Genomic DNA, 26110 nt, shown 5'->3' on the forward strand with positions numbered 1-26110 from the left:
GAAGCCAACAAGCAGCAGTGGGCAAAGCTCAAGGCCCAAAAAGAAAGTGGTCAGTGTATGGTGCAAACAGAGATAAAGTACACTCCTGCGCCCTCCAGTAGGATATTGGTATATAAACTAATAAATGAACTTTTTATCCATATGTATGTCCATTCAGAATTCTCCAGACCAAAGTCTCTATAGTCAAATGAATCCCTTCTCTTCTGACCACCATAGAATATTCCTTATTTCTAGAAGCTCCGTCCAATCACATAGAAGAGAAAAAAGAAATGCTCCATATAGTGTAGTATTATAAGAATATAGACAATTTTATTAATCCAGAATCCAAACAAATAAAAATTCTGTCACCAAGCAACATATATGTGTGGCCCCATACCGTGCAGTTAGGGTGCAGTTTCCTGGACACCCAAAATGGCATATGTAGAAAAAACCTCAGAGTTTCCCGGGATGGACAATAAGGATCTGCTGGCGTTTCCAGAAAGCTGTTAATGAAACTTCGGTATAAGGGTCCTTCACATAAATCACCAACGCGTTTCGACTCTTATAGTAGTGAGTCTTCCTCAGGGTGTATGTGAGTGGTGACCCTCACAAACTTATATCCCCCCAGAATGTATCTCATTGGTGCAGGGATTTTCAAACAATAATCACAGAATCATAACAAAAAACACAATTAACACATATATAAATACACACACTTCTTTTCTGTATACCATAATGTTTAAAACAATATAATGCTTTTCCGTTTTATACAAAACATAAAATAATGTTAAAAACGGACCCTATATTACTTCTGGTTCTGGTGTCATGCATTTGCATCCGGTCCCTTACTATTAAATACTCTCCGAAGCTTTATACCCAAACAATTCTGTTCCTATCTGTATTTAGCTTGGCTCCTGAAGCGGTGCACACTTCCAGGTACATGCCTAGACCGCTTCCGATTTCTGCACTCCACACTCATACGACGGAAGCTCCGGAGCTTCTGGTTTCTGCGTTCCACACTCGTGGAACGCAAACTCCGGAGTGGATGTATCTCCTCCTCCCTTTGGAATAGGCCTCTAACCAAACTTTCGACTTCTGCGTTCCTCTTATGTGGAACGCATACTTACTAACCGGAAACTGAGGGATTCCCAATTGAAAACATATATTCCATTAAAAGGGGACACAATCTCCCAATCAGAACACATATCTCACAAATAAATATTTTGTTAAAAAACCAAGACATATACATGGAGAATATATAAAAATAGAGAATATATAAATAGCTCATTAAAATACCCATATATAAATACTAAAGGTATAAAATGATAAAAATTGTAAAAATCAACATGTATATATGATATCAAAAACCATTTAAGTTCAAAGTCACTGTTAAGCCCATTAGGAACCAATGTCCCCATTTCATAAATCCATTTAATTTCTATACAAGCTAAATTTTCATCTCCATTTCTTTTCCGCCAATGGTTAGTCACTTGTTTAATGCCTATAACCGTTTTTATACATTTTGTAACACAGTTATGACACTCTTTAAAATGATTAGATAATGAGTGGTTAGTGAATCCCTTTTTTTATATTCCGAAGGTGTTTGGCCCAACGTTCTCTCAGTGACCTTGATGTTCGGCCTATGTATTGCAGGCCACAGTCACATTCTATTACATAAATATAGTTTTTACTATTGCATGTAATAAATTCCTTAATCTCATACTGTACTTTCTATTTATTAGAAACAAATGTGTCTGTTTTAATTTGCTGGTTTCTATGATTTTTACACATCATGCATACACCACACCTATGAAATCCAGTGGTTTTAACTCTACCGGGCTTCTTAGGTGATATTGCACTTTTTACTATTTTGTTCTTAATATTAGGAGCTTTTTTATATATAAATTTGGGATATTTCAACATAATTGGTTTTAAAACCGGGTCTCGTTCTAATAAATGCCAATGCTTTTTGATAATCTTTGCTACATCTTTATATTGGCTATTGAACGTAGTGATAATTGGTAGGGTGATGGGTTTTCCCTTTTCTCTTGATCTTGATTCTAAAAGATCCTCTCTATTAATCTCTATCATTTCTTTTATAGCTCCATCGATATCGCTCTGTTTATATCCCTTTGAGATAAATGTTTGTTTTAAAACCACTGATTGATCTTTGAAAACTTTACATCCTTACAATTTCATCTCACCCTTCTTATCTGTCCTTTCAGTATGTTGGTTAACCATATTGGATGATGGTTACTACCCCATTCTATATAGGAATTGCTGTCTGTAGGTTTATTAAAAGTCTTAGGACCTCATTCAGAGGCGGTTGGAGGATGCAAGCGGTCGCTCAGAAACTGGGTGGCCGCTTGCATCCTGACTGCCCGCCTCTGTTTTGGTCGTTAGGCTGTGGATTTACACCCACAGCTCTAACAACCGCTCGGGTGATGGTCGCGATGGTCAGAGACCATCGCGCCCATCGGGGCTTAAGACGAGACCCTAGGGTAGGGTCTCACTTGTTGTAAGCCCCGGAGAGCTTCTGGATCTGTCAGAGCCGGAAGCTCTCCACTGACATCACTTGTGATGTCAGTGGGGCCTCCCCCAAACGGTAGGTGTTCCCATGGAAATGCCTCCGTTTGGGCTGCCACCCCCCGGCCCGCCTTCCAAACGGGGCGAGCTGTCAATCAACATCGACAGCTCGCCCCCTTTGGAAAGAGACCCGCTATGACCGGCGCTGTCAGTCATAGCGGGTCTCACGCACGCGCACGAGGGAGCCGGCTCCCTCGTGCACATGCACACTGGCCAAACATCGAGGCGGCCGTGCAGTCGTAGACCGTATGGCCACCTCTGAATAAGGTCCTTAGTCTTAAAAATCCCACCTTCCACATATAAAACTAAATCTAAAAAATTTACCTCCACTGTATTTATACTAAAAGTCACATTTATATTAAAAATATTCTCATTTAATTCTCCACAAAATGTTCTTAAATCCTCTTCACTTCATTTCCATATGAACAGGATGTCGTCTATAAAACGATACCATTTAATAATATTCATAAGAAATCTATTATTCGACCATATGGTTTGTTCCTCCCAAAAGGCCATAAAGAGGTTGGCATATGACGGGGCAAATCGTGTGCCCATGGCCGTTCCTTTTATTTGTTGGTAAAATCTCTCATTATACTAAAATAAATTATTTTCTAAAATAAAACATATGCTATCTATCATAAAGTCCACCTTCCTTTGGTCCATCTCGTTTTTATCTAGGAAATATTTTACCGCATTTAGCCCTTGTGAATGTTCAATGATGGAGTATAAACTACTCACATCTGCGGTCACTAGGATAAAATCGTTTTCCCAAGTTAGGTCTTTTAATTTCTTTAAGATATAACTAGTGTCTTTAATATATGATTTGATTTTTATCACTTCGGGCTGTAAATGATAGTCCACAAAGTGGGACAAATTAGATGTTATACTTTCGGTTCCAGCCACTATAGGGAGTGATTCTCCAAACTTTGGGCAGAATATAAAACACCGGCAAACTTGGGTTATTAGTAATCATATACTTTTCTTCTTTCTCTGTAATAATCCCTTCATTTTTATATTCTGTCAATAATTCCGAGAGGTGTTTAATAATATGTTCGCTGGGATTGTTTCTTAGTAATGAGTATGTTTCTCTGTCATTTAATTGTCTCATTATCTCTTTTACATAAAGGACAGTGTCCATAATGACAATACTCCCGCCTTTATCCGCCAGCTTAATAGTTATTTGATCATTTTTACTAAGATTATCCAAAGCTTTCCGTTCTTTTATTGAAATGTTGGAATTCTTTCCCCACTTTGGCTCCAGAGAGTATTTAATAGTAAGGGACCGGATGCAAACTCATGACACCGAAACCGGAAGTAATATAGGGTCAGTTTTTAACATTATTTTATGTTTTGTATAAAACGGAAAAGCGTTATATTGTTTTAAACATTATGGTATACAGAAAAGAAGTGTGTGTATTTATATATAAGTGTTAATTGTGTTTTTTGTTATGATTCTGTGATTATTGTTTGAAAATCCCTGCACCAATGAGAGACATTCTGGGGGGATATAAGTTTGTGAGGGTCACCACTCACATACACCCTGAGGAAGACTCACTACTTTAAGAGTCGAAACGCATCGGTGATTTATGTGAAGGACCCTTATACCGAAGTTTGATTAACAGCTTCCTGGAAATGCCAGCAGATCCTTATTGTCTATCCCAGGAGACTTTGAGGTTTTTTCTGCATATGCCATTTTGGGTGTCCAGGAAACTGCACCCTAACTGCATGGTACGGGGCTACACATATATGTTGCTTGGTGACAGAATTTTTATTTGTTTGGATTATGGATTAATAAAATTGTCTATATTCTTATAATACTACACTATATGGAGCATTTTTTTTTTCTCTTCTATGTGACTGGACGGAGCTTCTAGAAATAAGGAATATTCTATGGTGGTCAGAAGAGAAGGGATTCATTTGACTGTAGAGACTTTGGTCTGGAGAATTCTGAATGGACATACATATGGATAAAAAGTTCATGTATTAGTATATATACCAATATCCTACTGGAGGGCGCAGGAGTGTACTTTATCTCTGTTTGTATATGTTTGGTGGAGTGTGAGAGACCACTTCAGTACTATACTGCTGCCTTTCTGTTGAAGCGCCAGTGATCATATATTTTATAGTGTATGGTGCAAGGTCCATTCAGAAAGGACTATATCAGCCTGGAAGAATTTGACAGTATAGGTAAAGTTTTGAATGAAAGTAATACGTATTATGCTGGGAAGGTTGACTTAATGGAACAATTGGCTGATGAGAGGAATTTTCATGAGCAAACTGAAAAGAAATTGCAGAGTGAATTGTCCTCTTTGAAAATGGCATTTGAGCAGGAAAAAATTAAAAAAACGTGAAGTTCTTAAAGAGACAGACCTCAAATTGGCAGCTATGTCTGAACACCTTGAGGAAGCTAAACTTTTCAAATGTGTTACGAAGTATGAGAATGATCTGTTCCTAGCAAAGAATGATGTGTTAGAGCAAGATGTTGTTGAATTGCAGCAAAAGTGTGTGGTACTTCAGCAGGAGTTGAAAGAAGGTGTCCAGAGACATTGGAGTGATGCAGAGCGCACGCAAGTGAAAGTGGTGGATCTGGCTCTGGTGTTAAAGGGAAAAGACTCTTTAATTGTGTCCACACAAGTAAAACTTAAAGTCTGTGAATTGGAGAGAAGTTCTCTGGCTGAAAAGTTTTGTGAAGTAAAAGAGCAGTGTCTCCAGATGCTGCAGACTCGTGCTCATTGGGAAACTGACCGTGAAGGAAAAGAGATGGAGATGATCCGTCTTAAAGTCAGCTGTAAGGAGCAAGTACAAACTCTCCACTCCAATTTAGATGCAGCTAAAGCAGTTTCAGAATGTCTGACGGAAAGAAATTTATTCCAGGAGAAAAGTCTGCATAAAACCGCAAAGCAAAGTGAATCTTTGGAGAGAGAGCTTAACCTTGCCCATGGCAGGGCTTGGAAGTTGCAAGAACAGAGTGAGAACCTTGAGAAGTGTCTGCTAAGTACACAGGACCAGTTGCAAAGATTCCAAGTGGAGAGGAATACCAAAGAAATGGAGTTGCAATGTGAATTAAACATGACAGAGTCTGAAATAATTGTACAAAAGTTGAGAATTGCTGAATTTGAAGTAATGGAGAGCAATCTGCTACAATCAGAGAGCAAGCTGGAAGGCGCCATGGCAAAAATTGACCATTGGAAGATCATCTGTCTGCATCTCAGAAATCAGAAAGTCTCACATGGTAGTGGGAAAATTAGAAGAGGAAAAGAAGGTAAATAATGTTCTGAAGTTGGATTCTGGACCAAAAAAAGCATACGATGTCTTTGCTAAACCCAGTGTGGCAGAAGTACATAAACATAAGCAACAATTGTTACAGGTTGATCCTGAAAAGGCTGGCATACAGAGTGTCTTGAGTGATGAGCAGTGGGACCATAGAGATGTCCTCATTAACGATACCAGTGTACAAGAAGGGACAGAAGTGTCGGAGTTGGGAAATTCCCTAAAGGTCCATCTTGGAAAAGTCTATGAGATTCCTTGCAGTGACTTTCAGCTTACAGTAATAGCTGAGGGTATGAAGTCCTCCCAAAGGGGCACAGGTCCCGATTGCAATGCCATGTCTGAAGTTGGCGATAAAGAACTAACGTATATGGATAGTGATCGCATAACCCGTGAGGCAAAGGTACAAGATGTACAGAAGTCTACAGAGATGTTGATGGCTTCCAAAGATGAGATTCTGATGTCACTATATGATCAGAGTGATGTGAATGTGCCCAAGTCATGCAAACAGGATAAAACTTGCAATGCTGCTGAATTTGTCTGTGGGGAAGTGGAGAGGTCTCACATGATAAAGCTTGAAGCAAGTAGTCCAGCTAGACAGTATTTGAAAATAAAGACCTCTGTGAAGAGCGAACTTCAACTTGTGCTGGTTGAACATGTTGAAATTGTTCATCATATTTTCAAGGCTCAAAAAGCGGGAGCATAAGAAAGTCCAAGAGAACTATGCCTTAATGAAGTGGCAGATAGCCATCAGAGCCATGAAATAAATTCTGTGGATCAATGGAGTAAATACTCAAGTATTTTATGTGGACATGACAGTCCGGAGTATGAGGGTGACAGTGCCAGTACATGGTCTGTTGACATAAAGCCAAAGTCCAGAAGTTGTGATACTGGTGACTCTCAGGATAATGTTAGCTCCTTTTTTTCAAGGGGCAATTGGTGAAATATGCAAGTAGCCAATACAGGACTTCAGGGCTGCACGTTAAAGATGGGTCAAGTAGAAGTTGGCCAAAAGATGTGCCTTTAATAGGTTTTAAGTGGCAAGAGTAAAGAGGAAGTGTGTCGCTTTGGAAAAAGTTACTTCAAGTTCTTAATGCCTGTTGCGGTACCCAAGGGTGAGCCTCAAGTACTGCATAAAGAAAGCAAGTACCACCATTGGTACCATCAAGTGAAGAAAAAAGTAAGGAGTAAAATTACCTCTGGAACTTGGAGGATGCGACCCTCAGAAATTACCAGAGTCTGGATGATCTTGGATCTGGTGGATGGTTCTGGGAATAATGAAGAGGGACTTCGCAATGTGAATGCCTCATACCATGTAGCTGAAACCAGCGGTTTCAAGCTGGGGAGGGAGATATGTGGTAGTATCACCAGAGGCGGTGCTGGTGAGCAGCAGATTCTGTATGGGGCAGGACAGATCCACCCACACAGAGTAGAAAAGCATTGTGGGAAGATGCCTAATGGCTGCCATATGACCAGAGCCCAGGTGAGGCTGCTGGTGGACACAGTCAGACAGTCCAGGAGAGGCTGCAGTGTGAGTGAAGCAGACCAGGTGGTCAGGATCATACCTGCAAGGAGGCAGGGAGATCCATTTACCTCTAACACTGTCCTTGTGAGAGGCAGCAGCCAACAAGCTAAGCAAGCTATACCAGGCCAGGAGGCCAGTGTCCAGTCCTGCATGGGCCAGGAAGGACCACAATCTCAGAGACTGTGAGAGACTTTCATGCAGATTAGCTGCTTCTGTAGAGAGGGTTCAAGAAGTGAGCTAGTGCCCTAAGAGAGGGCTAAGTTGTTATTATTTTCTAATTCTATTTCTGTTTACTGGTTTCCATGTAGGAAGTAAAGCACCATTTTCATTTATTTTTACTGGAACGCAATGTGTGGACTCTAATTCTGCACCTAAACACAGCACCACTGACCCTAATCTACTGAGCTAATAACCCCAAGTTATCCCAAATTATATATAAACTATATATATATATATATATATATATATATATCACAGACCAATGGTTCGGCACTCCAATGATGTAACAATGTAGCCTCCGTGCCCTCCGCAGACTTGTATACAAACAGAAAAAAAAGGAACAGCGGCACTGAGGGTCTTAGTAATATGAAATATATTGTCACCAACGTTTCAGGGCTAGGATGCCCTTTTGTCAAGGTAAAACAAACAACATTGAGTATGTTCTTACCTTAAATAACTTCACCACTTAACGTGACTATCAGCCTTGTGGGACCCACGCGTCTGCACACTGCAGGGTGCGTCCCTCCATGATGACGTAGGGGCACTCCGTATACTCCCGCTGCCATAGCAACAGAACACACACCGGGGACCCCTTCCGTCTGGCGGCTGTGGCACAAGAATAAACATACAGTGAAACACACCAACACACATGTATAACTAACTAAAGAAGTGCAGTATGACATGCGCACTGACGTAGCCAAGAGTGTGAGCAGAGGCAAGTGTCAGATCAAATGGAGAGGTACAAGTATAAAATATAAATAGATCAATATGAATGCTGGACAGGACTAATAAAACTGGAAAGAGAAATCCAATAAACGAGAGCAGGTCTATACCAATTTGCATGCTGAGTGTCTATCAAATAATATGAACATAGTACATGTATGTTACTGCCACTGTTCAATTAGAGCAAAATGGGATGACTATATAATAAATGATTTGGGACATTAAAGATGACATAAATCTGGTAAGCAAGACCGTCATCTAATGCAGCTATAGCATGTTCCAACAGATTTTGTCATTCAATCCTTTGGGATTGATTGTATCCAAAGTCATAATCCATCTTGCTTCAAGTCTCAAGAGTCGGCCTGCTCTATCTCCTCTTCTCAGGGATTCCGGTATATGGTCAATTATTTTGTGTTGAAAGTTTGATAAAATATGTCCCCTCTCGACATAGTGTCTGGCAACTGGCTGATCTGTCGGTTTACCTGATAGGGCTGCGCGTATCGCAGAGCGGTGTAGCGCCATACATTCACGCATAGTTCTCATTGTTTTGCCCACGTATAACAAGCCACAAGGACAGATGATGATATTAACTATAAACGGGGTGATGACTTGCTGCCAGCAATAGGTTATTTTTGTTTGTAGGTTTGGTATATACATTCGTGATCAATTCACCATCCCTTATGGATCCCTGTACATCCAAGTAATTGATTGATTCCTTACTATATTGATATGTTAATTTAATGGGTGAGGATCTCTCATTAATTTGCTTCATTAACTCCAAAAATAAATCCTCTCCTCCCGTCCAGAACATAAAAAGATCATCTATGTATCAGCAAAAATACAGAATGTGTTTGGTTGTTTCTTGTCTAGAGAAAAACATCTCTGTCTCTTCTTGTAGCATATAAATACTTGCATATGTTGGTGCCACGTTGCTAACCATGGCAGAACCCGATGCTTGTAAAAAAAAATGTACCGTTATACAAAAAATAGTTCCGTGTTAAAGTTAATTCCAAAAGCTTAAGTAAAAAATCCAAATCTAATTCATGCATATTTAATCAAAAAAGCTCGCATTGCTTCCAATCCATGTATAAATTACACACGTCCATAGTACATAACAAAGTACCCCGTGGAACCATATTCACAAGATTGATGTTGTTGAGAAAGCATGTCGTATGTCGGTCATCCTTTCTCAACAACATCAATTGATCACGAATGTATATACCAAACCTACAGACAAAAATAACCTATTGCTGGCAGCAAGTTATCACCCTCAATCATTGAAGAAAGGTTTACCTAAATCACAAATGATTAGGGCAGCACGCATTACAAGTGAAAAAGAGGAAGTTGAACAAGCTATTGACCAGGTTATCACTAAATTTAGGAATAGAGGATACAGTTTGAACCTTTTGAAACAACAGAAACAAGAGGTGTTACAATTATCACGTGCAACATAATATTATAACCTGGAAACATCATTATACAACTGCGAGTACCGTATTACAACATGCCACTAAAGCTTTCTGGCCGATCATCACGTCTGACAAAGAATTACCTGGCCTTCATGGACAAAGACCTATGACATGTTTTACCAGGAGTCGGAATCTTAAGGATTACATTATGCATACTGACATCACTGGATTTAAACCGATGGTACAAGGGAGTACTGTGCTACATAAACCACCAGGGTGCTATAAGTGGCTGAAATGCACCACTTGCCGCAATATGGCAGTAACATACATGTACTATGTTCACATTATTTGATAGACACTCAGCATGCAAATTGGTATAGACCTGCTCTCGTGTATTGGATTTCTCTTTCTAGTTTTATTAGTCCTGCCTAGCATTCATATTGATCTATTTATATTTTATACTTGTACCTTTCCATTTGATCTGACACTTGCCTCTGCTCACACTCTTGGCTACGTCAGTGCGCATGTCATACTGCACTTCTTTAGTTAGTTATACATGTACATGTCCATTTATTTTAACTGGTGTTGTTGTGTTTCACTGTATGTTTATTTTTGTGCCACAGCCGCCAGACAGAAGGGGTCCCCGATGTGTGTTCTGTTGCTATGGCAGCGGGAGTATATGGAGTGACCCTACGTCACCATGGAGGGATTCACCCTGCAGTGTGCAGACGCGCGGGTCCCACAAGGCAGATAGACACGTTAAGTGGTGAAGTTGTTTAAGGTAAAAACAAACTCAATGTTGTTTGTTTTACCTTGACAAAAGAGCATCCTAGCCCTGAAACGTTGGTGACAATATATTTCATATTACTAAGACCCTCAGTGCCGCTGTTCCTTTTTTTGCTGTTTATATATATATATATACTGTATAAACTGTAGGAATAGCACACTCATGAGAATAGTATCAAAAGTAAGTTTACTTGTAATAATGCTCAAATACATTGAGGTAAAGAACTTAGGACCTCATTCAGACCCGTTCGCTAAGCCGCAATCACTTGCATCCAAAAGGGGCTGGGTATGCAAATCCCACGATCACACGGCCTGACTTAAGGGTGCCCACTATGTCTTAGCATGTGACGGCAAAGCGATAGCAAGCTGGTCTGATTGCCGCCCCCTTTACCTTCGCAGCACACGTCATCTCCAAGAAGTGTATAAGACCATTGGTAACATTGAGAACCATCGAAGGCAAACGCAGTGCGTGTGGTAGACCCTACCCTACCACAAGTACTGCTAGTGCTTCAGTCAAAAAAGAGCCAGGTGACGTGTACAATGACGCTCCACTTTAATTATGGATGCCCTTTAGTTGTTGTAGAAACGTCCCACCACACCTGTGCTAGTGCAAGCACACCCCGTGTACATAGACTTGCCCCAGCCACCACCCTCAGATGCCCTGTTCTATCACTCAAGCTACCGCATTGGAAGTATGCTAGAGAGCGATAATTTCCCGATCACAATGACTGGCTCGCGCACGCGCACTACGAAGCATACGCATGCACAGAACACAAAATCGTCAACTAGCGAGCGATCGCAGCTTAGCGAACGGGTCTGAATCAGGTCCTTAGTATACAGCCCAGTAGTCAGCTCTCATCAGTCGGCAGATCTCACAGCTGTCAGCGCCGCAGGAACCTCTGGATCAACCCTGCTTCTGGGAATAGCAGATGACATCAACGTCTCATATCAATATTGGCCAATACTGATGTGAGACGTTGATGTCATCTGCTATTCCCAGAAGCAGTGTTGATCCGGATGTTCCTGCGGCGGTGACAGCTGTGAGATCTGCCGACTGATGAGAGCTGACTACCGGGCTGTATTTAAGGACCTGATTCAGACCTGCACGCTAAGGTGCAATTGCTCGCTCTGAGCGATTTTTGCCTATCTGCGCATGCGTATAATTTGCAGTGTGCGTGCGCAAGCCATTCATTGCGATCTGATTTTGGTTGCTCACAAGCCACTATCAGGTCGCTGCTTTGAGTGACATATATTGCAGTTTCTGGGTGGTAACAGGGGAAGGTGCCTGTGAACGGGGGAATGGATGTGCGAACGCAAGCGTGGCAAGCCACCAAAACGCCATTTAAAGGGCGTGCATAATTAGCAAAGTAGCGTCATTGCACACGTCACCTGCATGTATTTCATCTAGCAATGATCAAGGGACGACACGTGCACAGTATGCACAGGCCTGCATGTGTCAATATCACTCAAAGATGGATCCACAGTTGTTGAGACAGATAACAATGACCATCTGGATAAACCTTGATGACATTATCTGATAGATAAGGATATATAGTCCTCCTGGTGGGCTTAGGACTTTTATACTGAAGAGCGGCATGCCGTGCTGAGACTTGTAACTATAATGTCATTTATTAGCTGAATTGTATTTCTCTGTGTTATATTGTATTTCTCTATTTGCACTCTAAGGGGTACATTTACTAAAGTGAGAGTTTTGAGAAGTGGAGATGTTGCCCATAGCATCCAATCAGATTCTACTTAACATTTAACTAGCACCTTCTAGAAGATAGTAGCTATAATCTAATTGGTTGTTATGGGCAACATCTCCACTTCTCAAAACACTCACTTTAGTAAATATACCCATAATTATCTTCTGCTAATGAATATTTGCTTATATGTAAAAAGATATTATTATTATTATTATTATTAATAATATTATTATTATGTAACATTCTGGCTGGACATTGAATAATTATTAAAAAGGAAACAGTTTTTATCAGATAGGGACCTTATCAATCCATACTAACTTCATAATACCTCACCTGTTAAATGTACAACCATCCCCTCTCCAACATATATACCCCAGTGTTGGTAAAGCGAGTGATTAAATTCAATCAAGTCCCCTTCCTCTGGTTTATGACCCTGTGAAAGAAAGATTCAATAGATAATAAAATTACAGTAAGATGCAAAATGTATTTATATATAACAGTAGCTTCACTGTAAATGGCACAATGATCTCAAAAAAGGCTGCAGACTGTGGGGTTATGAGGAACCTTTCAGTGGAAGAAGAGGATATCTAAGGAAGGATATTTAAGTATTGAAACATTCTTACTTTTAATGAGTCTTATCTCATTAATAAACAAAAGACATTTAAGGTGAATTTCCACACATTTCATAAACTGCAATAATGCAAGTACATATAGGTATAGAAATGCCAATTTTATATAGCTATTTTAGTGTCATTATAATCTTAAATAATACATTTACAAGGTTGACTGGGGTGGCTCTGCATCAAGACACAATGGTTTTAAGCGGGGTACGCAGATCGGACCACATATCTTCCACATCGGACAATGTGTACTGGCCATGTCCCTGACGATGCGCGCTTCCACACATCGTTAGCGACATTATCGGTGGGACCTGCATGCAGGTCTGATGGGCGATACTGTCAGCGGGGGCCATGCTGAAAATACAGTGCATACACACTTGCCGATGCCGGTACCCCCACTGTAATTTCAATTAAAAATAGTGTTATTCGCCAGCATCCAGAGTTTGTCCAATATATAAGAAGGGGTTTATATAGGAAGGGGTTATTGCCACTGGCAATAAGTGTCCCAGAGATTGCTTGTCACAATCCTTTTTTTGTTACATCTCAGCATGGCAATAAACAATGTTACCAATTGTCAGTACTTTTATATCAATATAAATATACTGTGTATGTGTATATATATATATATATATATATATATATATATAGACTGGGGTGGCTCTGCATCAAGACACAATGGTCTTACAGTAAATGTTACTGCAGGTTTGGTACAGTGCTTGGATCACACATGCAGGAGGAGGTATAAACCTCCTGCAGCATTTGCATATTTGCCTGCATGCAGCTTTGCAATTCCGTACACTGATGAATCACCTCCAAAGTTTCTAATTTAAAGATCCAACTAGCCTCTAATCTAAGGAGTTGTTTTGAACGATCACCCCCCCCTTAACATTAGGGGGGACATGATCAATGATCTGATATCTTAAGGACACAAGATTATGGTTAGCTAGGAGAAAGTGTTTCGCAACTGGTTTGTCACTTGTCCCTTTCTCCCAACTTGACACCTTGAAAAAGACCAGGCTGGTCGAAACACGTCGGTGTGGGACTCTACTTCCTATTTATTAGTTCTTTTGGAATACCGATGATTTACCTTGGAACCCTTGTCCTTTTATCCGGAAAAAGGTACTGGGTTTGTTTTACATCTACATGGTGAGCTATGGCAGATCCAATATGTTCTTTTTTGGACTATTTTTATATTTGTTTTTATCACTGTCTGTTTGGATACATGGAATAAATGTATATTATTCATACTACTGGAGAATAATTCATAAGGAACCTTTTTTGAGATATATAAAGATACATTGAAGAGTTTCACTCTCCTATATTTAAAGTGAGTATGGTGCGTTGGGTCTCTGGCTATGATATTTGACCCTTTATTGTAAAGAAGGTACAACACATTTTTTTCTTCTTGTTTTCTTTTTTTCACATACCAACTGTGACGAGAGATACTAAATCCAAGAAGACTTCTTCTGGAGGAACAACATCCTACTATATAATATAACATTATAACTTATCTATTATTGACTCTATTTGGTTAATTGTTGTGCCAACCTCTGGGTACCAACTTTTTTATTTCAGTATTTGTATTGGGGAGTTGGGTGACCCCCCCGGTGTTCCTGTTGAGGTGGCTGCCACTCAGTGCGCCTTGGTGTAGGTTCCACATCTATAGATTAGATAGGAGAAAGTGTTTCGCAACTGGTTTGTCACTTGTCCCTTTCTCCTAAACTTGCCTGTGTAATGCCATCCTTTCTTTGAACATACGAATGGTTTTACCGATATAATTCTTGCTGCATGGGCATGTGATCTAATTAAGTTTAGAAAATTAACTTATCAAAACTTAACAATGATTATAACAAGCAGAATGTGTATAGATGGCTAACTGGATCACATACAGAGGATCGGAGAGCAATTACAAAACAAAGACATCGTAATTATCTTAGCCACACAGATTCCTCAGCAGAATCTAATACTACTTATTGTGATCAGGAAGAATTACCTATTACCCTGTCAGGGGTAACCACTGGAGCCCTAACCTCAGAATCAAGAGGCGCAATACACGCAGGGCATGCCAAAATAAGAGGAAAAGGAATAACCAGGAAACCACAGAGAAAGTAGAGGTTTTGATATTCGATCTATCAGATACCGTGTTTCACCGATAATAAGACCTACCCCGAAAATAAGCACTACCCTTACTTTTGTAACCCGGTCCAAATTAAGCCCTACCCCGAAAATAAGACCTACCAAAATCCCATTTTAAGCTGGGAACGCTTCAGAGGCCAGCGTGCCCAGTCATGCAGTGCGCGGGTGACATCATGACGTCATCCGCGTGCTGAGGATCCTGTGCAGCCGCGCCTGCTGTATCATGTTAGATCCAGTCAGCGCGCAAGTGAGAGGGACATCCAGGATGGCGGCGAGTCAGGTAAATACCGTACTGTACTGGTGGGTGGGGGATCAATTACAGGGGGGCTTGCACTGCAATAAGGAAGGCTGCATAAGGGATACTACTACAGGGGGGGGACCTGCATAAGCGGCACTGCTACCGTACAAGGGAGGCTGCATAAGGGACACTGCTACAGGGGGGGCCTGCATAAGCGGTACTGCTACCGTAAAAGGGAGGCTGCATAAGGGATACTGCTACAGGGGGGGGCCTGCATAAGCGGCACTGCTACCGTACAAGGGAGGCTGCATAAGAGACACTGCTACAGGGGGGGCCTGCATAAGCGGCACTGCGACCGTACAAGGGAGGCTGCATAAGGGACACTGCTACAGGGGGGCCTACATAAGCGGCACTGCTACCGTACAAGGGAGGCTGCATAAGGGTACACTGCTACAGGGGGGGCCTGCATAAGCGGCACTGCTACCATACAAGGGAGGCTGCATAAGAGACACTGCTACGGGGGGGCCTGCGTAAGCGGCACTGCTACCGTACAAGGGAGGCTGCATAAGAGACACTGCTACAGGGGGGGCCTGCATAAGCGGCACTGCGACCGTACAAGGGAGGCTGCATAAGTGACACTGCTACAGGGGGGCCTACATAAGCGGCACTGCTACCGTACAAGGGAGGCTGCATAAGGGACACTGCTACAGGAGGGGGTCTGCATAAGCGGCACTGCTACCGTACAAGGGAGGCTGCATAAGGGACACTGCTACAGGAGGGGGCCTGCATAAGCGGCACTGCTACCGTACAAGGGAGGCTGCATAAGGGATACTGCTACAGGGGTGGCCTGCATAAGCGGCACTGCTACCGTACAAGGGAGGCTGCATAAGGGTACACTGCTACAGGAGGGGGCCTGCATAAGCGGCACTACTACCGTACAAGGGAGGCTGCATAAGGGACACTGCTACAGGGGGGGGCCTGCATAAGGGGCACTTCTACCGTACAAGGGAGGCTGCATAAGGGACACTGCTATGGGGGGGCCTGCATAAGGGGCACTTCTACAAGGGGGCCTGCATAAGGGGCACTGCTGTCAATGTTAATTAAATAAGACCTACCCCGAAAATAAGCCCTATGGCGTTTTTTTGAACAAAACAAAAAATAAGACAGTGTCTTATTATCGGGGAAACACGGTAGAAGTCTTAAGCTGGGTACACACAGGCCCTGATTCAGAGCCGGACGCTCTGACAGAGCGCTGGCTCTGAATCAGGGCCGGGCATTTTTTTTTCAGAACGGCCTCCTGCCCGCTAGCATAGCTGTGGGTGACCACCCACAGCTATAGCGAGCGGGCAGGAAGATGGGCTTGCGACGAGACCCTTGTGGTAGTGTCTCGTTGCCGCAAGCCCCAGAGAGCTTTCGGCTCTAACAGAGCCGAAGGCTCTCCCACTGACATCACTTGTGATGTCAGTGGGGCCGGCCCCAGACGGTAGGATTTCCCATGGGAACGCCTCCATCTGGGCATCCACTCCCCCGGCCCGCCCACCAAAGGGGGCGTGCTGTCACTCAACATCGACAGCACGCCCCCTTGGTACGAGACCTGGAGCGACGGATTGCCCATCGCTATCCGGGTCTCGCGCATGCGCAATGGCCTACCATCGACCCGGTTGCGAGCGCACGGCGCTTGCGACCGGGTCTGAATCAGGCCCACAGTACGATCCACACAACCAACGATATCGCTGAACGATTTCCCTTGAAGTGTAGGACAAATTATATTGGGTGTACACATTGATAGATATATTTCAGTGAAGTCATCCTGCCACATCTCTTAACATGCAAATCGTGATGAAATCGTCCAAGTTGGCCTGCATGTACGGACGACCATAGATATCGTTATTGTCCATGCGGGAACGTGCATCGTTGGTCTTCGCTGCATAAAAATGAACGATATGAACAATTTATCATTGAACGATATAGTTATCGTTCATATCGTTCATAAAAATCGTACCGCATGTACACACCATTACAAACGCAGAACTGAATCTATTAAATCGTGAGTCATCTTTTCCGACAACAACTTTCAACCCTTTTCAGTGGAATATTGAAAATTATAAGTTAAATAGGTCACTACGACATTTTTAAATAAGACATCCCCACTACCAAGCAGAATAAGGAGCACATTACAAAAAGGCTGCCACTTTGTTCCTCAAGTTACCAACAACTCGATCAAAACTTTTTCTAGACTCCTGTGGGACTCAGGCCTTCATTCAGAGCCGCTCGTAAGCGGCCGCTCGTTCGTTCTGACCAATGTTCGCACATCTGCGCATGCGTACGGATTTTAATACGCATGCGCGAACCAGTCAGTGCGGCCGAAAATCGTTTGTTCGCTATATAGCGAATGCCTGCTACTTTGAGTGACAGAAGGAGGCGTATGTGGGTGGTAACAGGGGAAGGTGCTTGAAAACGGGCAGTGAAATTCAGAACACAGGCGTGCTTAAAGGTCAAAACGGGCGTTTTAAGGGAGTGCATAATTAATCCAGCAGCGTAATTGACCACGTCACTTGGGTTTCTTTTACTCAGAACTGCCCGCAAAATAGCGGTTGAAAAAACCAACCTCAAGAATAGCGAGCAGTTCATACGCTGTACGATGTACTCGATTAATCTATTAAATAGCGGACATGACGTATGGTGCGAGCGGCCAGGGGGCGTATTTTTCAAAATTACAACCGCAAGTTTTGCTCGCTCGTTCAGACTTAGAGGCGTGAACAGACCGCAAAGTGCGAACGGTTCATTTGAATAGCCACCCCTTTTTAGAAAACGAACGACCGCAAATAGCGAGCGGCTCTGAATGAGGGCCTCAGTACAGGAAGAGGTATTGAAAGCACCCTATGCCTCATGCAACTTGAATAAAGAGGAAAAGCAAGCATTGACAAACCTTAGATCCTACAAGAATATTGTAATTCGCCCCTCGGAAAAATAAACAAGATTGCAAGAAGGAAATTTATGCCCAATTATCAGACACCTCTACATATAGACAACTTCAAAAAAATCCCACTAAAGCATTTAAGATGAAATTGGATAAATTATTGGCTAAAGCAATGGACTAAAAATGGCACTTACAGTAGATTTTCCCTTGTGCCCGCTCCTTTACACGATTCTGAAGATACACAAATCAATAACAAAGCTGCCAGGATGACCTACAGTGTAATTGCAGCAAATGGGTAACTTCAACAACCATTTTCTGTGTATCTAGACAGCATTTTAGAACTATGGGCCTAATTCAGACCCGCTCGCGAGCGAAGGACGCTCGCAATCGGGTCGATGGTGCCCGAATGCGCATGCGCACGACGGAGGGAGCTCTGTCGTGCGCATGCGCGAGACCCGGTGAGCGACGAGGAATCCGTTGCTCGGGGTCTCGCACCAAAGGGGGCGTGCTGTCGATGGTGAGTGATAGCACGCCCCCTTTGGTGGGCGTGCCAGGGGGGTGGCTGCCAGACGGAGGCGTTCCCATGGGAATGCCTACCGTCTTTGGCCGGCCCCACTGACATCAGTAGTGATGTCAGTGGGAGTGATTTTGGCTCTGATAGAGCCAAAATCACTCCAGGGCTTGCGGCAGCGAGACCCTACCGCAGGGTCTCGTCGCAAGCCCGATGGTCGCGATGGTCTTGACCATCGCGACCATCATTATGGACGCTTGCTATAACTGTGGGTGGTAACCTACAGCTATGCGAGCATCCAAAAGGCCACTCCAAGAACAGGTAGGAGGGCACTGATTCAGAGTGAGCGCTCTGGTCAGAGCGTTCGGCTCTGAATCAGGCCCACTGTTCAGGCAGAAAAAACCTGGTTAAAGGATACTACTACACCCCTTAATATTTTTTATTCTATTTCCATCTTACCTGACCCTTTACTTTTTTGGATAGCTGATGTTAAGAATCTATATACGTGCATCCCGCACACACAGAGTTTGTATGTAGTACGCCTCTTAATTACTAACGTTGCTAAGTATAAGGGCCCGGCTGATGTCAATTTGTTCCTGACATTATTAAAATTTGTCTTATCCAGGAATTATGTTTCTTTTGAAGGCAGTTTTTATTTACATATCTACAGGTATCGGGGTGTGCCATGGGATCGACTGTGGCACCCTCGCATGCCAATAGTTTTATGTTTGCTGTTGAAAAGGATTTGTTTTTGTTGGATCCTTCTGTTGCTGGGCACTTATTTCTGTATCAATGCTATATTGATTACTTGCTAATCTTTTGGGAGGGTCCAAGTGTGGGGTTAAGTACATTGCTAGAGACACACAATAACACCTCACACCCCGCCAAATATACTTACAATATTAATGAGAAGGAAATTGATTATCTTGATGTACATATAAAAAAACAGGAAAATTCTTTGATTACATCTGTGCTCTCTAAACCCACAGATAGGAACAACTTATTACACTACACAAGTCATCATCCAGTTAGTTTGAAGAGGAGCTTGCCCTACCCATAATTTTTACATATATGCACAATCTCAAATGATAGAGAAATGTTGAGAACACAATTGGATGTCATGCTTACTAAACTCTTTCAAAGAGTATATGATAAGCAAGATTTAATTCTGCAGCGTGATAAGGTATTGAAACAACCATGCAAAGCATTACTGAAAACACAATAAAAAAAACACATTACCAATAAATTGCCATGGGTTAATCACTTTAACCAGGCCTGTGATCTAATTTCGAAAACCAACAAAAAATACTGATACATAATTATTAGCGATATGGTACTTTGAAAAAAAAATATATGCTTGATTCCAATGGGGCAAAAGCCTAACGGATTTATTGGTTAAATCTGATGTCACCGAAAAAAAAACCCTAAAGGAAGTGGACATTTCCTTAGGGACAACAAACTAGGTTGCTTCAAATGTGCCAGTTGTATCACAAGCAGGTATTTGGTAAATTGCTAAGAATTGAATCATCCCAGAACAGACAAAACATATAAAATAAAACATCATTTGACATGCACTATGAAATATGGGGTTTATATGATCATGTGCCCCTGCAGAAAGAATTATATTGGTAAGATCGATTGCATGTTTAAAGAAAGGATGTCCCTACACAGGAGTGCCATCAGGCAAGTTTGGGAGAAAGGGACAAGTGACCAACGCATTGCGAAACACTTTCTCCTAGCTAACAATAATCTTGCGTCCTTAAGATATCGGATCTTTGATCATGTCCCCTCTAATGTTAGGGGGGGTGATCATTCAAAACAACTCCTTAGATTAGAGGCTAGTTTAATCTTTCAATTAGAAACTATGGACCTGATTATCAACAAATTTTATCACTCATGATAAATGGTGCTCCAGCCAATCAGCTCCCAACTGTCATCTGTTTGAAAAATGACAGTTGAGAGCTGATTGGCTGAAGCACCATTTATCATATGCAGCGAGTTTTATCACTCTCTGTAAGGCTCTCTCCAAAAGATGTGAATGAGCATCTGAGTTTTCAATGCTTTCTGTGATATTACCTCATATACTCTGATAAATGACCACTAATATGGGGCCAATATAAGGATATGTGGTATGTAATGTGTTGCTATCTACCTGTGTAATCTCCGTTTATTTCCTGACCATGCAGTACATATTCATAACTTTTATGTCTGGTCTCTCAAGTTATTGATGCTTTTTCTGGCATATAACTTATGGTTTATACTATGTATTATTTCTGACACAGAAACATGTTATGATTTGTGATAGTAATTATTTGTACATAATGTTACTTTGTTTCTATTTATGAATGTGTCTTTTTATTCCTCCTAAGGTACCATAGTTGTATGTTGTTTTGTATCTTTGGTGATGGGTTTTCTCATTATGTCTGTGTCCGGCCCGGCATTTGGTGCCAAATCACAAAGGGTGTTACCTGTTTAAGGTAAGAAAGTGCATTTGTATCTTTGTAACTTGATGAAAAAAATGATAAATGAGTTCTGAAATGTTGTTAAAGATTTAAATACGAGTCCATGTTCTCTTTGAAAGTCGCCCAGAGTTCCGCCGCTTCAGTGAATATATATAAAATTAACAAAATACCATGACAAGCGGCTGCTCCTCTCTGTGAGACTCCTGATAGTAGGGTCTAACAAAACACATACTAACAAAAACACTGGGAGGACGCACAAGCAGGATTAGGTTTTAGGTGACAGTAATGATTATTCTCTATTGAGGAAGAGGATTGATGCCTATAATCTTTAGGGGTCTATTTACTAAGCGGTGTTAGGAGACAGAGTGAAAAGTGATAAGAAAGTGATAAGATGTCAGCCAATCAGCTCCCAACTGTCATCTCACAGGCTGTGTTTGAAAAATGACAGTAGGGAACTGATTGGCTGGCACCTTATCACTTTCTTATCACTTTTCACTCTGTCTCCTAACACTGCTTCGTAAATAGACCCCTAAGTGTGTCTAAAGTGTCCTGGACTAGAACCTCTAGGTCCGGTGATGACACCCAATCAAGATAAGGCTCACAGTCCCCATGCACATGCATTTTAAAAATTGACTTTTTATATTGATAATAGACTAAAACATTACAAAATAAAAAATGTTTACAATTTTACACAACTGACTGTAACATTTTCCACTCTTGTAGTCTTTTCACCTTTATTTCAGGGTTACAAAGCTTCCATTTACATGCCTTTATAATGGATCTCACAGCTTCTTTACCCTACGCATTTTGGGTCTGATTCAGACCCACTCGCGAGCGGCTGTCCGCTCGCAAGTGGGTCGATGTTCTGCACTGAGCATGCGCACGACGGAGGGAGCTCCGTCGTGCGCATGCGCCAGACGCGACGAGCGAAGGACTTTCCTTCGCTCGTTGTGTCTGATCAAAGGGGGCGTGCTGTCGATGTTGATTGACAGCACGCCCCCTTTGGTGGGCGTGCCGGGGGCATACCTCCCTGACGAGGGGCGTTCCTAAGGGAACGCCTACCGTCAGAAGCCGGCCCACTGACATCACTAGTGATGTCAGTGGGAGTGATTTTGGCTCTGATAGAGCCAAAATCACTCCGGGCCTTGCGGTTGAAAACCTCAACTGCAGGCTCCGGCTCGCAGTTTCGATAGTCAAGACCATCGCGGCCATCAAACTGCACACTCGTATAGGCTGTGGGTAGTTATGGAGGACGGCCCTCATTCAGAGCGTGCGCTCTGCTCAGAGCGTACGGCTCTGAATGAGGGCCTTTGTCTCCTAATGAGACTTACCCAGGGATTAAGGGCTCATTTCAGACCCGTTTGCAAGGCTGTGTATGCGCTACGGCCGATTGTCGCCCATCTGCGCATGCGTATGCAGCAAAATGTGCATGCCTGAGCCAGTCTGTGCGATTGGGAAGCGATCGCCAGCAGTACACAGACGGCCCACTAGTTTGAGTGACAGAATGTGCCATTTGTGGGTGGTGACAGGGGAAGGTCCAGGAAAACAGGGGAGTGGTGATGAGAACGCAGACATGTCTGAGCGTCAAAACGGCAGTTTTTGGGTGTGCATAATTAAAGTGGAGCGTCATTGTACACGTCACCTGGCATTTTTTTTGACTGAAGCACTTGCAGTGCTTGCAGTAGGGCAGGGTCAACCACAAGCACTGCGTATGCCTCCTATGGTTCTCGATGTTACCGTTTGTGAAATACACTTCCTGGAGATTATGTGCGCTGCGAACGGAAAGGGGGCGGCAATAGACTGGCTTGCAGTCACACTGCTGCCGCACGCTAAGATATAGTGTGCGCCCAAAACCATGCTGTGCGATTGCGGGATTTGCATACTCGGCCAAGTTTCAAAAGCCATACATCTTGCACTACATTCTTTTTTTTAGTAATTATGTATCAGAACAGGTTTTCTGCCAGGTAAAAAACATCTACTAAAATATCAGTGGCACCACCCCGCCTTAAAACGTGAACAATTGCAACTAAACACATCTCTGAGTGTACACAAAATGAATGACCATCAAACTGGTAAGAAATATTGATCACCAATTAAAATCAGACAGAAAGTCCTGTATATTTCAGATGGGATGCACCTTAATCTATCTCTGATTTATCTTTGGTGTGTGTATACTGTGGTTATTTTAATATTTTCTTTACAGGTGGACTACAGGTGCCAGCAGGCCCTAAATATTCGAGCATGATGGCATTTGATAATACATAAGTGCTGGCATGCCAGGGCTGATTTGCTAGTACTTGTGGTCTGCTTATAATGAACAATATTATCTATTATTTAACCACTAACCCTACAGCCACCACCACTAGGGATGCAGGGACTAGTCCTGGTCCAATAACTTTACCTGAGGACTTAATAAGGGTAGTATGTGTCATCCTGGAACCCAGACAAGTATGCCTAGCAGCATCCTAAAGTGGCTGGTATGGTGTGGACCTCCAGTGATTTCTGACTCAATTATTTCTAAGTATGTCATCACCCACCAACCCCAAAAGAAAATTGTATCATAAAAATCATTAGCACAGTGGCTTGCCTCACTATTATCCAATCCTGGGGACTCTGAAATTCTTGGGAACACGGGCGCATCTTCCATGATTACAACCTCCCTGTAGATGCTGGGGAATATGGTGTTTCAATCCCCTATGGAAACCTGGCAGTCATATCCTGGGTGGCTGCTTCACTCATAGCAGAGAGAAACTGTAGCAGACTGTGCCTCCTGGCATCCACCCGAATATCCGAGTCTCCATCATCTTTCTCAGCCTCGGTCAGCTCACCCAGTTCCGGCAGATTGTGTTCTAGTGCTGCTGCCTATCCCTCTGGGATGAGAAGCGGTTGCAGATGGTGCCTCCGGGGATCCAACAGATTGATGCCAGCCTTTCCCAGCATAGCACACTGGACAGCCAGTTCAAGTGTCACTGGCAGACTGGACCCCACCTATCTCTTCTTGATATTGGCGTACATTCCCCAGTTCCCCATCTTCTATCTCTCCAAATGGAAAAGTATATGGGGGTTCCACTTGAGGTATTAGTGCAATGGTCTCTGCTTCCCTCACTTCTTCACTGGCAGCCTCCCCAAGTATAATATTCTGTACAGCCTGAAACAGGGGATTGCTGACAGGTCTACCAAAACCATGACTCTGTGTTCGCTGGTTGCTCCAAATGGCTACCTTCTTCCACCACTGACTGTCCATCTGTAGACCTAATGATGTGGCAAGATTCCCTGCTCATTCAATTACTGCATCCTACATCTTTAACTGGGCTCTAGGGGTCAGGGTATCACCAACCTTGGCAACTGCTGGTGGTAGTAGTCCCTTAGATGAAAGGGGTAGTAGGGCTCATCATATATCCTATAAACTGCTGGGTGGGCCTTGTAGAACATGTAGTGGCTGACCTGTCATGTGGCTTCTTCCCATTCAGGTGTGTTAAGCAGGTCTCTCTCTTGCCTCACCCTTGTTCTCCAGGAATGCATCCAGGTAATCACCAAGCTTTGTCCAAATGTCGGCATAATTTCAAGCACTGATTTCTTACCAGACTTTGATATTGCATTCCCAATGATACAGGCATCTTGCTGTGGGCCATATTTACAGCAGGGCTAGGACCCACCTGAATTATTCATGAGGCTGGGACCCACTACTTGAACCATGGAGCTAGGTCCATTGAAAAGGTTTGTACTCCTATTGCATTTTGGCAGGGCTTTTACCTGCTATCTAATGACCGTTCTTCTAGCCATCTAGCACTCCCCCTGCCTGTGGGGTGGCTGGCTCTCACTCAACCAGTACTCAACCAATTCTGGTTTCCTCTATTCTTTTCTTAAGTGTGCTTTCTCAGTGGTTTTGTTGCACATTTGGCTTTAGTAAATCGGTGGAATGCAAAACTGCAGAGATTTAGAAACCACCACTTAGTAAATGTTGCCCTACATGTTCATAATAAACTTCTATAATTAGATCCAAGGTTTCAGTGTAGAACTAAAGCAGGAGGCAATTTCCCTGACTAGGGTCCATTAGCATAAGAGTAGGCAATGTGTGGCACTTCAGCTACTGTGGAGTGGACTATACAACCCTGCATGTCCTGCTACAGGTTTATTTGAGATTCTAAAGCTGTAGCCGGGCATGTTGGGTTGAGTAGTTCCACAGCAGTGTTAAGCCACAGGTGTGACTCTTTAGGGTAATTGTCCCGCAACAGCCTTGAGGGCTGGTATGGTCTTGGCTAGATGCAGCCGTGGAGCAACTTTGACAGCTGAGATGACTTGCTCAATGGACCTGTGGGCCATAGGATGAAATGCGCCATTTGGACCATGTAACAGCCTTTACAGGTGGAAGTGCCTTGGCTGGCTGTGGCCTGTGGGCCTTAAGATGAGATGCAGCCTTTGGGCCATGTAGCAGCCTTGAGGGCTGGAAGTACCTTGGCAGGCTGTGGCCCGAGGGCCTGTAAGATGAGATGCGGCCTTTGGGCCGAGCAGCAGCCTTGAGGGCTGGATGTGCCTTGGCTGGCGGAGGCCTGTGGGCCTTAAGATGAAATGCGGCCTTTGGGCCATGTAGCAGCTTTGAGGGCTGGAAGTACCTTGGTTGGCTGCAGTAGCTGAAGACTGCTGGAGGTACGCGGCTTGCATACTAAGGATGCTGAAGTGTGATCTGTGTCATTGAGTTGACACAGGCTTGTGTATGTTGACTTGCGTACTTTAGATGCTAGAGTGCGGTCTGTGTCGCCGGGTTGACACAAGCGGCTGACGCTGGAGTGCGACCTGTGCCGCCAGGTTGACACAACCAACTGATGCTGGAGTGCAGCCTGTGCCGACGGGTTGACACAAGCGTGAGTATGCTGGCTTGCATACTGTGGATGCTGGAGTACGGCTTGTGCCACCTGGTTGACACAAGCAGCTGATGCTGAAGTGCGGATTGTGCCACTTGGATGACACAAACGGCAGGTAGATGGTATGCGAACCATGCCACCCAGATGACACAACGGCAGGT

The 26110-nt window shown here is 43.1% G+C and overlaps 1 protein-coding gene across 1 annotated transcript in view; it reads right to left on the minus strand.

Moving 5' to 3' along the window:
• LOC148515351 (uncharacterized) overlaps positions 1-26110 on the minus strand; it is a 560261-nt gene that overhangs the window by 521937 nt on the left and 12214 nt on the right. Inside the window, exon 2 of the mRNA XM_088480115.1 lies at positions 12534-12633. Coding sequence (XP_088336241.1) covers positions 12534-12633 — 100 coding nt within the window. The remainder of the gene's footprint in view (positions 1-12533; positions 12634-26110) is intronic.

Source organism: Taudactylus pleione, unplaced genomic scaffold (genome assembly GCF_031769625.1).
Source record: "Taudactylus pleione unplaced genomic scaffold, aTauple2 ptg000250l, whole genome shotgun sequence".
Taxonomy (NCBI): domain Eukaryota; kingdom Metazoa; phylum Chordata; class Amphibia; order Anura; family Myobatrachidae; genus Taudactylus; species Taudactylus pleione.